The 14,629-nt window shown below is 29.2% G+C and overlaps 1 protein-coding gene across 1 annotated transcript; it reads left to right on the forward strand.

Annotated features, from left to right (window-relative positions):
* The first annotated feature begins 300 nt into the window (after positions 1 to 300).
* On the forward strand, positions 301 to 14,235 carry Tj (traffic jam). The gene is made up of 4 exons (XM_070312356.1): positions 301 to 558; positions 5,995 to 6,547; positions 9,618 to 9,943; positions 13,704 to 14,235. Exons 1-4 carry the CDS (start codon positions 475 to 477, stop codon positions 14,085 to 14,087), a joined length of 1,347 nt encoding a protein of 448 aa, XP_070168457.1. The 5' UTR covers positions 301 to 474; the 3' UTR covers positions 14,088 to 14,235.
* Positions 14,236 to 14,629: the final 394 nt, after the last annotated feature.

A 14,629-nucleotide genomic window follows, 5' to 3' on the forward strand; every position in this document is an offset into this window, starting at 1 on the left:
CGTCAAAATATGGCATTTGAATCGAAATCAAAGGCAAGTTCGGAAACGAACATGAGCATAATTAGTAGGAAAACTGAAATAAAAAAGGAACAAGAAGCTAAGAGCACACATTAACAAATCACAACTCGTTGCTCTTGGTTAATTTACTAACAATTAGTATTCGAATATCTCTTCAGTGATAAGCTTCAAAAGAATCTCATCGGAATTTGGGAGTTTCGGATTTGCTACTCACGTGGCGTTGCTGATCTGCGCACGTCATTTGTCTAGTTTTCTCTTTACCGGAATATTTGATAAAGAAAAGAAGTAGTCTCAACACAACAAACGACGATCACAAGTTGCTCGGGTAGTGGCGGAGGTGGTGGCGGCGACGGTGGAGGCGGTAGCGGTGGCGGTGGCGGCAGCCAGGAGACGCTCACGTATGCGACCGCGACTGACGCGGTAGAGGAAGTGGAAGTAGAGGTCGACGAGGTTAAGATGGAAGCTGAGGACCATCTAGCGAGAGAATACGTGCAGGAGTTTGTTCTCGATCATCTAGATCCCGCCGACGTCAAACGAGAGGTGAGCGTCCCATAAAAACGTTTATGAAAATATCTTCTTGATCACCCGCAACCTCTGTGAATTTACTTTTCGATTTAAGAGGGCAGGAAAATATTTGATTCAATTGCATATATCAATCTAATACTGCACACAGAGTAAATCTTTATTTCTTCTCACAGTTTAGCATAGAGAGACATAGAAAAAAAAAATGAACGCTTTTAATGATGACCAACTTATTATCCCGTTACTTTTTTTTCCAAAAGTTATACATTTGTAGAATATAATTGCATTTTTTTTTTAATTATATGATTATTTTGAATTTTATGATATTTTTGTAAAAATAAATTTTTTTAAATATTCCAAAAAATATATTTAAATAAAATTACATAATATATTTGCAATGTATATAATATATAATGTATAATTATACTCCTTTTTATAAATATTTATAAGCTACATGTTTTTATATTAATTTTTTTTCAATTTTACACGATAATTGCAAAATACTTTATATTTATTTACAAAGAATAATCGAATTCGAAGATGATAAAAATCTTATATTTTTTAACATGTTAAAAATGTGATTATTAATTTTAAAACTAAATTTTAATTTATGTGCTCGTGTGTATATGTATGTGATAACATTTCCATCAAGAAATTATAAATCTTTAAATTAATTTTAATTACGTTACATGTCGATAATAATGCGTTTCTGTTTTTTGTTTTTTTTTCTCGAGATTTTTTTTCTATATATTATAAATACGTAAATTTATGTAAATACGCAATTGTTTAAAAGAATTTTCTACGTAAGTTTGAAATGTAGATTAAAATAATTTAATTTTAAAGCAACTTTATAGAAAAAAGACAAATAATGCGAAATTTTTCTACAATATAAAATCGAATAGAATATTTTTCTTTTGCCAGATTGATTAAATTGATTATATTTTAGAGAGTTATGTGTATCTAGTATATAAATTATATTTAAAATAGTATATAAATTCTAGAGTATATAAAATATAATAAGCATATATAAATACATTTTTTCTTTCACAATTTTTTTTACAAAATTATAAAGATTATCTGTTATTTATTATTAAAATTATTATTAAATTTTAACCTTTTTATATTTATGATCTGTATAATAAAAAAATTGATTTTTTTTTTTTTTTTTTTTTTTTTTTTTTTTTTTTTTTTTAAGGAGAAGAATTGAAATTTTCATGTTTATTTTTTAGAACCATTTAAATTCTATTCTATACATTGCTATTTTTTGCATATAATAATATTATTACACACACACACATAAACACATATAATCTTATTACACACACACACATAAACACATATAATCTTACATAAAAGTTTTTAGATATAATAGAAATCACCAAAAAAAAAAAGCTTTTTGAGACCCCTAAAGTTAAAAAGTTAAATAAAGAAGTCCTGTAGCAATGTCGAACAAGAGGATATTTTTATTTATGATTTTTGTCAATAGAATCTTTATATCGTATTTTGATTAAAATAAATCTAGATTTGTATATTTAAGTATATTTAATTAATATGTGTATGTATAACTAAGCAATACTAATTGTATTTTACATATCTAGATGTAGCGAAGAATATACAAAAGAAAAATTTATATTTATATTATTTTATATATTTTTATTAAACAGAGTGTCTATAAAATCTGTCCTCCACTCCCTATATTTCGGAAACGGCTCAAAATTATGAAAAACCGCAAAATACATTTTTGATAATTTTGTGGGGCTATTCTTTTAAGGGGGAATTGCCTCTCCAAAGGGATGCCCCAGGGAGATCCCAACTCAAAAATTTCAAATGAAACCCCCTATATTATAGTATATCATTTAAAAGGTCACAAAATGAAATTTTTTGGCGCGAATCGTAGGTTGATACGGTGATCTATTCGAGAGGTATTTAAGGTCAAAGTTCGATAAAGCCAATTTTCAAAAAATCGTTACTCCCATTTGGAAAATTCTAAAAAAACGTTTAAGGTGCGAAAGTGTTTATTCTTTTTAAGTCCTTTCCATAAAAAAAATTCAGATTTGACTTTGGTCTTATAAAAAAAAATTTTGGCATCATCTTGAATTTAACAGTTTTTTGTGTACCCTTTAAAAAAAAAACAAGATAAAATCTGATTTTTTTATGGTAAGGACTTAAAAAGACGAACACTTTCACATCTTGAACGTTTTTTAAGGATTTTCTAAATGGGAGTAACGATTTTTTGAAAACTGACTCTTTCGAACTTTGACTCCAAATAACTCTCGAACGAATCGAAGTATCAATCTCTGGTTTAAGCCAAAAATTTTCTTTTCTTATGCCCTTTCAAACGATATACTGCAATATAAGAAGTTCCATTTGAAATTTTTGAATTGGGATACATTTTCTTGGGGCACATCTTTGGAGAGACAACTCAACCTAAATTCGAAATGCTTGAACATGTATTTCATATAATTTTGTATTTTTCATAATTTTGAGCCGTTTCCAAAATATAGAGGATGGGGACACATTTTATAGACACTCTGTATATAATAAAAATATATGAAATAATATAAATAAAAAATTCATTTTTTATACATTCTTCGTTACATGTAAATATGTAAAATACAATTAGTATTACTTACTTATACATACATATTAATTAAATATACTTGAATAATGGCTTACATTTATCTTATAAAAAGGAAGAATAAAAGTAGAAACTTGAATATATTAAACAATAATCATTAATGATTTTATTGTGTGCGTGATGATCTTTATCAGAAAAGACATATGTAATTAAACAAATTTTGCTTTTCATCAGAATACTATGACTAAATTTTAGATAAAAGAAATTTGAACGATATGTATGATTAAATAGTTTGAGCAGTTGAAAGTAAAAAGTTTGAGCTTCAAGTAACAAACAGTTTGAACGGAGCCAATGATATATTTTATATTTTGAATCGAAGAATCAGTTGTTATTGATTAGTCCGGATCTTAAAAAAATTTTCATTAAAATTAATACTTATTGTAAAAAGTAAACAGCTTCTAATTATCTAATTATCTTCTCCGTCTATAATACATCGTTTAACTTTACGCAATATATTGTCTAAAGACAATACAAACTGTTTAAATAAATCTTTAGATTCGAGCAATCTGTATAATTTAAAATTTCGATTTTGAAATTTTCGGATCGATTATTTGAAAATTCTGAGCATTAGTGTACGTTAATATATTAAACATTTATTAACAATAACATATATTATTTTTTATGTAATTATAATTTATTTTAAGGGCGTCCAGATTTAAGTTCGATTAAGTAACAAAATTTATATAAAATTTTATTGTTGCAATATTCGTTTTTCATTTTGTTTTTCCGTATTAAAACATATCAAATAAGATGGAGCAAAGAATTGAAAAAAAAATTTGATTCTTTTTCATTTACTTGTAATGTCGAATGTTTTCATCGTTGAGTGCTTCAAGCGAGATAAAAAATCTTTCACAATTATTGTCATCGCGCAAACGATACTTTGACTTATAAAAATGATAAATCAATACTGCTTTGTTTATATATATTTAAATATATTATTGAAAAACCAATATTCTCAGTTATATTATTTATTTTTGAAATCTTTATAGATTATGCTAAATAATTGTATTCAGATCTATAGAACAACTGTATCGTATGACATATTTTACGACATTCGTTACCCCCCACGTTTGCCCCCCACAGGTACCATATTTATCCATCTCATAACAATGTTACAATATGAAAAATGGTAAATATTAATATTTTATTAACGCGTTTTTTCAATTTATCAGCTATAGCAGACGATGATTTTATAAAAAAAAATAGCGAAAGTGTTTATTACAATTATGCCATTCTTTATAACAATTTAACAAACATCTAAAAGTTACATATGATTATATCAAAAACACGTTTCTTATTGCATCATCTATTTTCCTTCACAAATTAAACTTAAACTATAAAAAATTATTTATTATTATCAAAAGCCTCTAATGAGTTGGGCATTGAGTTCTCATTATTTATTCATCTTGGAAAAATGAGCGATTTCTCTTACCAATTTCGTCTTACTCCTTTTTCTCCTATATTTTTATTAACAACATATTATTTTATATAATTTAATTGAAAATTAAAGGTTTCAATATTTAATGTATTTTTATATTTAATATACATATATATATATATATATATATATATATATATTTAATATATATATTTATAATATTTAATATTTACACGAAAGATTTCAATCGCGATACTTATGGAATTTTTCATCACATACTTCGCATGGAAATAATGCACAGTGTATGCAAGAAAAATCAGAATTTGAATCTCTCGATTGAATCTACCCACATCCCATACAGCACCGAAAGATTGCAAAAACGTTGCATAGATCTTACATTGAAACATTGTAATATTGCATAGAAGTTGCGAAATGTTTCTGCAATGTTATTGCAAGTCTGCGGCAACGTTGAAATGTCCGCCCTCAGAAATATTTCAATGTAAGACTACAGTAATGTTACGGTACAATGTATTTGTAATATTGTATTTGTAATATTTAAATACATTGCTACAAATATGCAAAACGTTTCAAATTTAATACATAAACTTTGAGAACATATATAAAAACATCCAAGAGAGATAAGAAAAAGATTGTGAATTTACGCAATTACAACGAGTTTTTTCTCGTCTCTCGTGGATGTCTTTACACATTCTCCAAGTTTATCTATTAAATTTGAAGCATTTTGCATATTAAAAAAGTTATTATCAAATTTTTGCTTTTATATAAAAATGGGAACTATTAAACAATTTTCTGTTATCTAATTAACATCGTTATTTTATAAATTATTTACAAGTTTAAGAAATTGATAATGATTAAATAATTTAATTCATAAAAATTAAAATTTTATTTATATAAATATTAAAATCCATACCTTAAGTAGACAATAAACGGATAATTTTAACTTTTTTCGGATAATTATTTGTCCGATTTCTGAACACTCAATTCAATATCTGAATTTCCTGTGTTGGGATTGTATCAGACAAATTAATCTGATAAAAATAGTTATTATATCTTTAATATTACTAACTGCTTTTTGCAAGCTTTGTATAACCATCGTGATTAAAACTTAAATACGTGATAGATAACGTAACGCGCGCCGCATAGTGGTAAACGAACGAAGTAGCGATTATCAAAAACTGTCTTTTGTAATGTTTTTGAAATGTTGCTGTAACATTCTCAATAATGTCTCAACGATATTTCATTGCAACTTGCAAGATTGTAACATTGCTGCAATGTAATTGCAATGTTCTGTGCTGTATGGGATAGCAGCAATTTATACAATATTTATACAGTAATATTGCAGCAATATTACTGTAATGTTCTGTATTATATAAGTAATTATATAATATCGAGACGTCGATGTATTTATGCTTCGTAGGTGCGAATGGATTCGCCAACGGTGATGGTTAACAGTAGCGTGGTGCAGCTCCCTGGGCAGATGCAGCCGCAGAGTCTGACCCTGGCACCGCTGACACCGCCTGCGCACGAATTGGAACAGCCGCATCCATTGTACGGTCAGCCCCACATTCAGGTGCAGCACGGAGTCCTGGTGAAGGCACCGCCGGTCGCCGCGGCGCACCTCACCACGCTGTCGCATCCGGGGACGCCGCCGGACACGCCGCCCGTCTCGGCCTCGCCGCCGCCGCTGCAGCTGCACCGCGGCGACCGGGATGCGCGCGATCCCCGCGATCGCGGGGGCATATTGCTGCAGCTGCAGCAGCCGCCGGCGGCGCTGGTCCAGGATGAGATACAAGTGAGCACGGGCGGCATGGGCTGGCTGACGCAATCTTTGAGGCAAGAGCCGCTGGACCTGAGACCTCATTGTCCTCAAGAACAAACCCCGGAACCCCATCATGAGTCCTGGTCAGCCGCGCCGGCACATCATCATTTCCAAGAGCTGCAGCATCTACCGCGTCCAACCAGGCACGCGGGTGAGTAGCATTATGTAAATAAATAAAATATAACAATAAATTATATATTGTATTTTTCAATATTATTTATTAGAGATTTACGTGTTCATTTGCTTACCGCTATGCGGCGCACTATTTATTTTCTATACACGTATTCAAGTTCTTGTCATGAACGTATATAAAGCCTGCAAAGTGCGATTAGCAACATCATAATTATTTCTATCAGTTTAATTTTTCATACGATTCCTGTATCGGGTAATTCAGATAACTGATTTTTAGAAAATTGGACAGATAAATTTTCAATTTTCACTTATTTCTGTCTGAATAAGTGAAAATCGTTTGTTATTATCTATTGAAAATTGAACTTAACTTCCATACAAATAAAATCTTTAATTTTGTAAATTAAACTATATACATTTATAATAATATATATATTACATCAATATGTGTTATTACATATTATTATTATAATTGGTCTTAATTTTGTCATCAAACAAACGTCAGAAAATTACGTTCCGAGAATGAGACGTCATGTTCAGGTTTCATGAGACCTTAACTCTGTGACCAAAATTTAATCAACATTCAATGAATACACTGATGTGTATATCCACTAATGTGGACGTTGGCGTTATTCTGTGGATATTTATAAGATGTCGTATATTGCGGACATTTGGATATTTAAAGTATGTCTAATAGCTATTTCCTACATATTCATGGATATCCCTAATATACATTGAGAACATCTAGTAAATATCTAATATATTGTACATTAATTTCTGTATGGGATGCATCCTTTAGAACGATTTTAGCAGTAGATCAATTAGTTAGAGTAAGATTGTATAAAATCGCCAAAAATAAGATTTTCGTTACAACGTGCGTTGTTTTAATATTTGTGTAATTGTGATCTTATACTATCATAGATAGGAAATTTGCAAACATTTTTCGTCGAGTTACAGAGATTACGTTCGTTATTTTTACGCTTATATACTCTGTCATTGTGAAGGGTTTTATAAGAACATCTTTATTTAGGGTAATTGCATAGAAAGATATTACAGTAAAAATTGTTTTTAATAAAGTTAAAAAAAAATATGAAGAGTTAAAAAAATTATTGAAAATAATTTTTGTTTTTTATAAATAAATATTTTACATCAACCTCTTATAAACTATCGGTCGAATCGAATCGTTTACGAATAAACTGATAGATTATTCATGCACTATGTTACGTCAGCATGTAATATCAAATGGACCGATGTATATGTAAATTTGCAAAGCATATTTATAAACTTTTATTGTGTACGAAAATGTTTATGATTCGAAGAACACGTGTTTACAATTTTTTTTATTCTTAATATTAATAAAATATGGTGTGAATGTAATTATCTCGTTTTTATATTTGAAGTAAAAAATTCGAGCAGAAGAGATCCTGTAAAAGTTACATATAAGATCACTTACAGAAAATCAATTCTGTATTAGGATAGATATTTATGTTTTTGTTTAAAGGGATGCTGAATGTACGATAAAATATCTAATGAGTATAATTAATCGTGAAAATTAATTTACATTTTACGGATAAATTGATTTAATTTGTCTAATACTTTTTTATATTCAATTATTATTCAATTATACATTTATTCAATTATTATTCAATTATACATTTATTCAATTATTATTCAATTATACATAAAATAAATAATTTTTTAAGAAGATCTTAAATAAGATGTAAATAATCTGATAATGATAAATAATTACGAGAGTTGCTTACAAAGAATATTCTAATTAAAGGTAAAAGATGGTATCTGAGTATTTTTGTGATACTGAAATAATTTTCGTATTTTGATAATAAATCGCTAAATCAAATTTTTTTATATATTTTATATACGTGCATCGCAATATAGCATGTTTGTAAATATATTTTCGCATTTAAAACGTTGCTAATAAATAAAAAGGGCATTATTACGCTCATAAATTTCTCGCAACATTCTCATTATTCGCGTTTGCACGCTCGAATGAAAAAATACTTTTATAAAAACATACTAATAATATTTAGTCCAAATAGAACTATAATAATACAATAACAACAATAAAAACGATAATCATAATTTCCTCTGAAAAAACTGACCTACTATTTTTCTTGATGATGACTCATATTGCGAAAATCATGCTTTTTTATCAAACACATCTTCATACAGCTCAATAATAGAATTTCAGAACTATTGATTCAAAGAGCCCTGATTTCTTATTGATATCATATCGAATTATGACATCACAAGCGAGAAATCATATGAATTTTCTTCGAACACTCATGTTCGGTAATATAGATTAGACTTAATCACCTCGATGATGATAGTTACTTACAAAGTAAGTACAGGCAAAAGAACAGGAGGCAACAATAAACTTTGATAGTTAATCTCAATTTAATGTTTTCTTCTTTTAATTTTAACATTATATATCTCTTTTATATACTTATATGAAATAATCTTGAGACTGTAATTTTCATATTAAATTTTTTAAAAATTTTCAAAAAATGTTGTTTTACATAAAGTCTCGCTTTTGACTAAGTAAAGTGTACAGTATTATACATAAAATGTGCGAAATTTAAAAAATAAAGATCAAGAATATATCAGCAGTTGCTTGGAAAGAACAAAAATTACATGGAAAAAAATTTTCGCTATCATAGCCAATCATGGTTTGCAAAGTAAATTTCTAAACTGCAGCAAAACGGTTGCTGTTGCACCTAATAAATAGGTATCACAGCTAAAATGTTTGCTGTTGCACCTAATAAATAGGTATCACAGCTAAGATGTTTGTTGTTGCACCTAATAAATAGGTATCACAGCTAAGATGTTTGCTGTTGCACCTAATAAATAGGTGTTACAGCTAAGATGTTCACTGTCCATATATTACGACTAGAATCTAGTTACCACACGCAGTTTTTAGCTACGGCAGCTAATTTTTTTTTCCGGTGTACGTATTTGTAATAAACGATTTGGAACTAGCGTCTTGTTACTTTTCATACATGTTGGTATTTTCGTTATCTTTTTTGACGAATTTTTCTATATCCTTCATTATTACGCTCACATCTTTGGCATAGGTGGATACTTGGCGATGTCGAATCATCTAGAGTACTACAGCGGTCCAAGCGCAGGAGGAGGAATGCTTCCCACGAGTGGGAGTGTGATGCAGGGAATGGAGGATAGCATGCAAGGGATACCGATGCAACCGGGGAGACCATTAAGTGTCTGTTCTGTGAGTTCCTGCGGCGCTAGTGGACGCAATCCGACTCACCGTGTGACCAATGGCCTGTACTCCAATTGCAATGGCTCGAATCCTCAGGACGAACTCATGGACGATGATCTCCTGGTGTCGCTCTCAGTGCGCGAGCTCAACAAACGCCTCCATGGTTCTCCGCGAGAACAGGTAAGTGAAATCCCTTGTTCTCTGTTTGCACCACAGGCTTCTATAGGGTAACTCGAGGGAAGATGCCGTATTTAACTTTAAAAGACAATATTTTTGTAATTATTAATTATGAGCAAAAGAAAATGAAACAAATCGACAGTATCGTCATTATATTTGTATTTGGTTATAATTAAACAAGTTTAATTTTTTTATTATTTTAATAGTAACAACAACAAAAGTTCTCTCAAATATAGGTAAGATGGTAAACAACTGGATGAAATGCCAACGCTCCATAATTTTTAAGTTTTTCGATAAAGAGTATCCCTAATCTACTCAGCTGATCGAGTTTAGTATAAGCAATAGTGCATAGAGTCATTTCTTCACGCTATATTTTTGAATTATATAATCAAGATAAATTTTAAAAATATGTTTTACGTAATAATCAACATAGTTGTAATCATACTAAATTGTATAATACTAACTTTTGCGATTAGATTTCACAGACAGTAACTTGATGTCGATACCCATACAGCACCGAAAGATTGCAAAAACGTTGCATAGATCTTACATTGAAACATTGTAATATTGCATAGAAGTTGCGAAATGTTTCTGCAATGTTACTGCAAGCCTGCGGCAACGTTGAAATGTCCGCCCTCAGAAATATTTCAATGTAAGACTACAGTAATGTTACGGTGCAATGTATTTGTAATATTTAAATACATTGCTACAAATATGCAAAACGCTTCAAATTTAATACATAAACTTTGAGAACATATAAAAACATCCAAGAGAGATAAGAAAAAAGATTGTGAATTTACGCAATTACAACGAGTTTTTTCTCGTCTCTCGTGGATGCCTTTATATATTTTCCAAGTTTATCTATTAATTTTGAAGCATTTTGCATATTAAAAAATTATTATCAAATTTTTGCTTTTATATAAAAATGGGAACTATTAAACAATTTTCTGTTATCTAATTAACATCGTTATTTTATAAATTATTTACAAGTTTAAGAAACTGATAATGATTAAATAATTCAATTCATAAAAATTAAAATTTTATTTATATAAATATTAAACTCCATATCTTAAGTAGACAATAAACGGATAATTTTAACTTTTTTCGGATAATTATTTGTCCGATTTCTGAACACTCAATTCAATATCTGAATTTCCTGTGTTGGGATTGTATCAGACAAATTAATCTGGTAAAAATAGTTATTATACCTTTAATATTACTAACTGCTTTTTGCAAGGTTTATATAACCATCGTGATTAAAACTTAAATAAGGGATAGATAACGCAACGCGCGCCGCATAGTGGTAAACGAACGAAGTAGCGATTATCAAAAACTGTCTTTTGTAATGTTTTTGAAATGTTGCTGTAACATTCTCATAAAATATTACAATTCCATATTCCAATAATGTCTCAACAATATTTCATTGCAACTTGCAAGATTGTAACATTGCTGCAATGTAATTGCAATGTTCTGTGCTGTATGGGTATCTGGATACCGGGATAAGATGCTAGAACTGTCATCCAACAAAAATATGGCATCTTACCCCACAATAAATATTGAATGTAAAAATTAAAAATATTATAAAACACGTGCATGCGTTTGTAATAAATAGGTTACATGATCCACTAACAATAAAAATAATAATCTAAATAAATCCACTCATATTTAAAGGCATAAGTATTATGTAATAATAATCTTATATTCTAGACTGTTATTATATGCTTCATATATATAAGCCTTTTAACTTATCTTGATTAATTTAAAAATTTAGCATAAAAATATGACTGTACATTGTCGTTTTCGTCACCTGTACTAATTGCGATTAGCTGAGTAGATTAGTGGTACTCTTCATCGAAAAAAATTAAAAATTATGGAAAAGTGGCATCTTACCCGACATGACATCTTCCCCCGAGTTATCCTATATTATACTAGAACTAGATCGTTAACACCGATGCTAAAGCTGTTACAACTCCATTTTCTGGATAGAGGAATATATATATATATATATTAGATAAAATGTTTATCATAGATTTTCTATCACATTTATTGAAAGTCAAATTTTGTTTTTTAATTGAATTCAACCAGACTATAAATTGACACTTATCTTGAAAGGGAAAGCTCTTGTATATAAAAGTTTTGATTTATAAATATTTGATGCGTATTTAACAGCTGACGCAAGGGCAGCCATTTTCTGGGTGAAAGGATATACAGATTAAATAAAATGTTCATTACAGATTTTCTATCATATTTATTAGGTGTCCAATTTTGTTTTTTAATTGCATTCAATTAGGCTGTAAATTAACACTTATTTTTATAAAAAAAGCTGCTATATTTCATATAGAAGTTTTGATTTATAAATATTTGATGCGTATTTAATATACATCAAAATATAGTTTAAGTTAAAAATTATATTTTATTTGTAAATAGAAAAGTCTAGTTAAAGTTTTTGAAAAAATAAGAGAAGATAGTTGTGTACTTATAATGAAAAATTTCGATTTTTTTTTTTTTAAGGATATTTACTTGGGCAGCCAAGTATGACAGCCACGCGCGCGTCATTAGCATATTTCTTATTTTTATACACTATATATACACTATATATACTCTTGATATTCTTCACTATCTTAGCTTTTTTTTTTAAATGTCCGTTTACTATTATATTATCAAGAGACGATTATCAAATTCTGCGACACCCGGCTATCGAGAAAATGGTTGCCCTTGCATCACATTTCACCATATGAGACTTAGCCGTGTTAGTGGTTTTTAATGTAATATATAAAAGTCTATGTGGTCTGCACACAGTTGTGAAGATATGTCATAACATGTACAATTATAAATATATCTTCAAATAAAAAATAAAAATCGGTGTAATATTGCACGATAATCACATTTTAATCTGATAGAAATATCGAACAATACGAAGAAAATAAAAGGCAATCAAGAATCAGCGCGGTAATTTGTGCACATATGTTTTATTATAATCAAATTACATTAATATATTAACTAAGTGATAGACACAATCATAAAAAGCGTACGTTTCGGTCCTTTTTTTAGACCATCTTCAGCGCAATTATAAAGTATATGAAATATATTATATCAAAAATGTAATAGTAATAATACATAGAACAAGAGTGAGTCATCCATGTTGTCAGAAGCTAAATATTATATAATGGAATTTTAAGACAGAAAGAGACTGTCCGATAAAATATACTACATTAATTTTAAATAATTAATTTTAAATAATTTTGAACTGCGTTTAGAAATTCTTAAAGTTTAAAATGTTAACTTATTCTTTTTATGACACTCTGTATATCCTTTATGCATTATATGTATGTTAAATTTAGATTAAAGAACACCCACACACACACACGTAAAGTTACACATGTGTTATTAAAAAATCCCCTCTCTAATATTAAATTAAAAAGAAATATTAGACACAAAACTGTGAGCCATAGATAAATTATTTAATAATTTAATCATAAATTAATTCTCAGAGAAACGGTTTAAAAAAGTAAAGTAGGTTGTTAATAAAAAAAATCTTATCAATTGTATATTGTATTTATAGTTTTGTCATATTTTATTTCTTAATAGGATTCGCAAATAAAAACATCATTACTATCCGTCAACAAAGATCATTACCATTTGTCCACAATATAATTTTAGCTCAAATTAAAAATTATATCGGTTTTAATTTTTGTTGTAAAACACGAAAATGTTGTTTCCGTAACATATATTTAATTAGATAAATTTACAATAATATGCGAAGGTCGTGCGACTGAAGCAGAAGCGGCGGACGCTGAAGAATCGCGGTTATGCTCAAAACTGCAGGAGCAAACGGTTGCAGCAACGCCAGGACCTCGAGACAACTAATCGGAATTTGCAGAACGAGGTTCAGCGCATAAAGATCGAACTGGCGCGGGTTCAGCAGGAACGCGATCTTTATAAACAGAGATACGAGATGATGAGGGCGCGACAAAGTCACCACCATAGTCACAATCATAGCCATCATCAACAGCAAACATTGCAGCAACATCAGCAACAGCAACAACAGCAACATCAAACTCAAAATCAACAGTCGCATCCGCAGCAGCAGCAGCAGCAACAACAACAACATCAACCAGCACCCGCGAGTCCCGAAGTTTATCTGTGACATCGACAGCGCCGAGGGGGCGCTTGTTGGACTTAAAGTCATTTGTTACGTCAATGGATTATTTCATTGGTGAGTAAGAACAATTCATAAGTCAGCAATATAAACAAACTATACAGCGCGATGCACGATGTAACGTTTGCATAATTTAGGGGGATAAAAATATTTCACATTTATATATATATATATATATATATATATATATATATATATAAACAGTGTTATACTTTATATATTATATATCAATAAATAATTTAATTTATCTCTATATAAAGTTATAACATATATTTTATATATAAGTTATGTATTATTTATAAGTTATATGTTTTATAAGTTATAAGTAGTGATATATATTTTATTTACATAAATATAAACAATTTTATACGTGATTTTGTTTTAATGACAAAATTTAGTTATAATTTCTTCTGAAAAAAAAAAACAGATAAGAGAGATACATATTACAATAAATATATTCACAAATCATTGTACAAAAGAGAGGAATTTCTTGAAATAAAAACGATCTTCTTTAATTCACAACTTGACAA

Source organism: Polyergus mexicanus, unplaced genomic scaffold (assembly GCF_030449975.1).
Source record: "Polyergus mexicanus isolate NDT 795.1 unplaced genomic scaffold, iyPolMexi1.0 SCAF_22, whole genome shotgun sequence".
In the NCBI taxonomy this organism is placed as follows: Eukaryota; Metazoa; Arthropoda; class Insecta; order Hymenoptera; family Formicidae; genus Polyergus; species Polyergus mexicanus.

Coding starts and splice junctions, on each gene's coding strand:
- Tj (XM_070312356.1), top strand. CDS start 475: ATGGAAGCTGAGGACCATCTAGCGAGAGAATACGTGCAGGAGTTTGTT. Junction 6,548..9,617: donor GCGTCCAACCAGGCACGCGG/GTGAGTAGCATT, acceptor TCTTTGGCATAG/GTGGATACTTGGCGATGTCG. Junction 9,944..13,703: donor ATGGTTCTCCGCGAGAACAG/GTAAGTGAAATC, acceptor TAATATGCGAAG/GTCGTGCGACTGAAGCAGAA.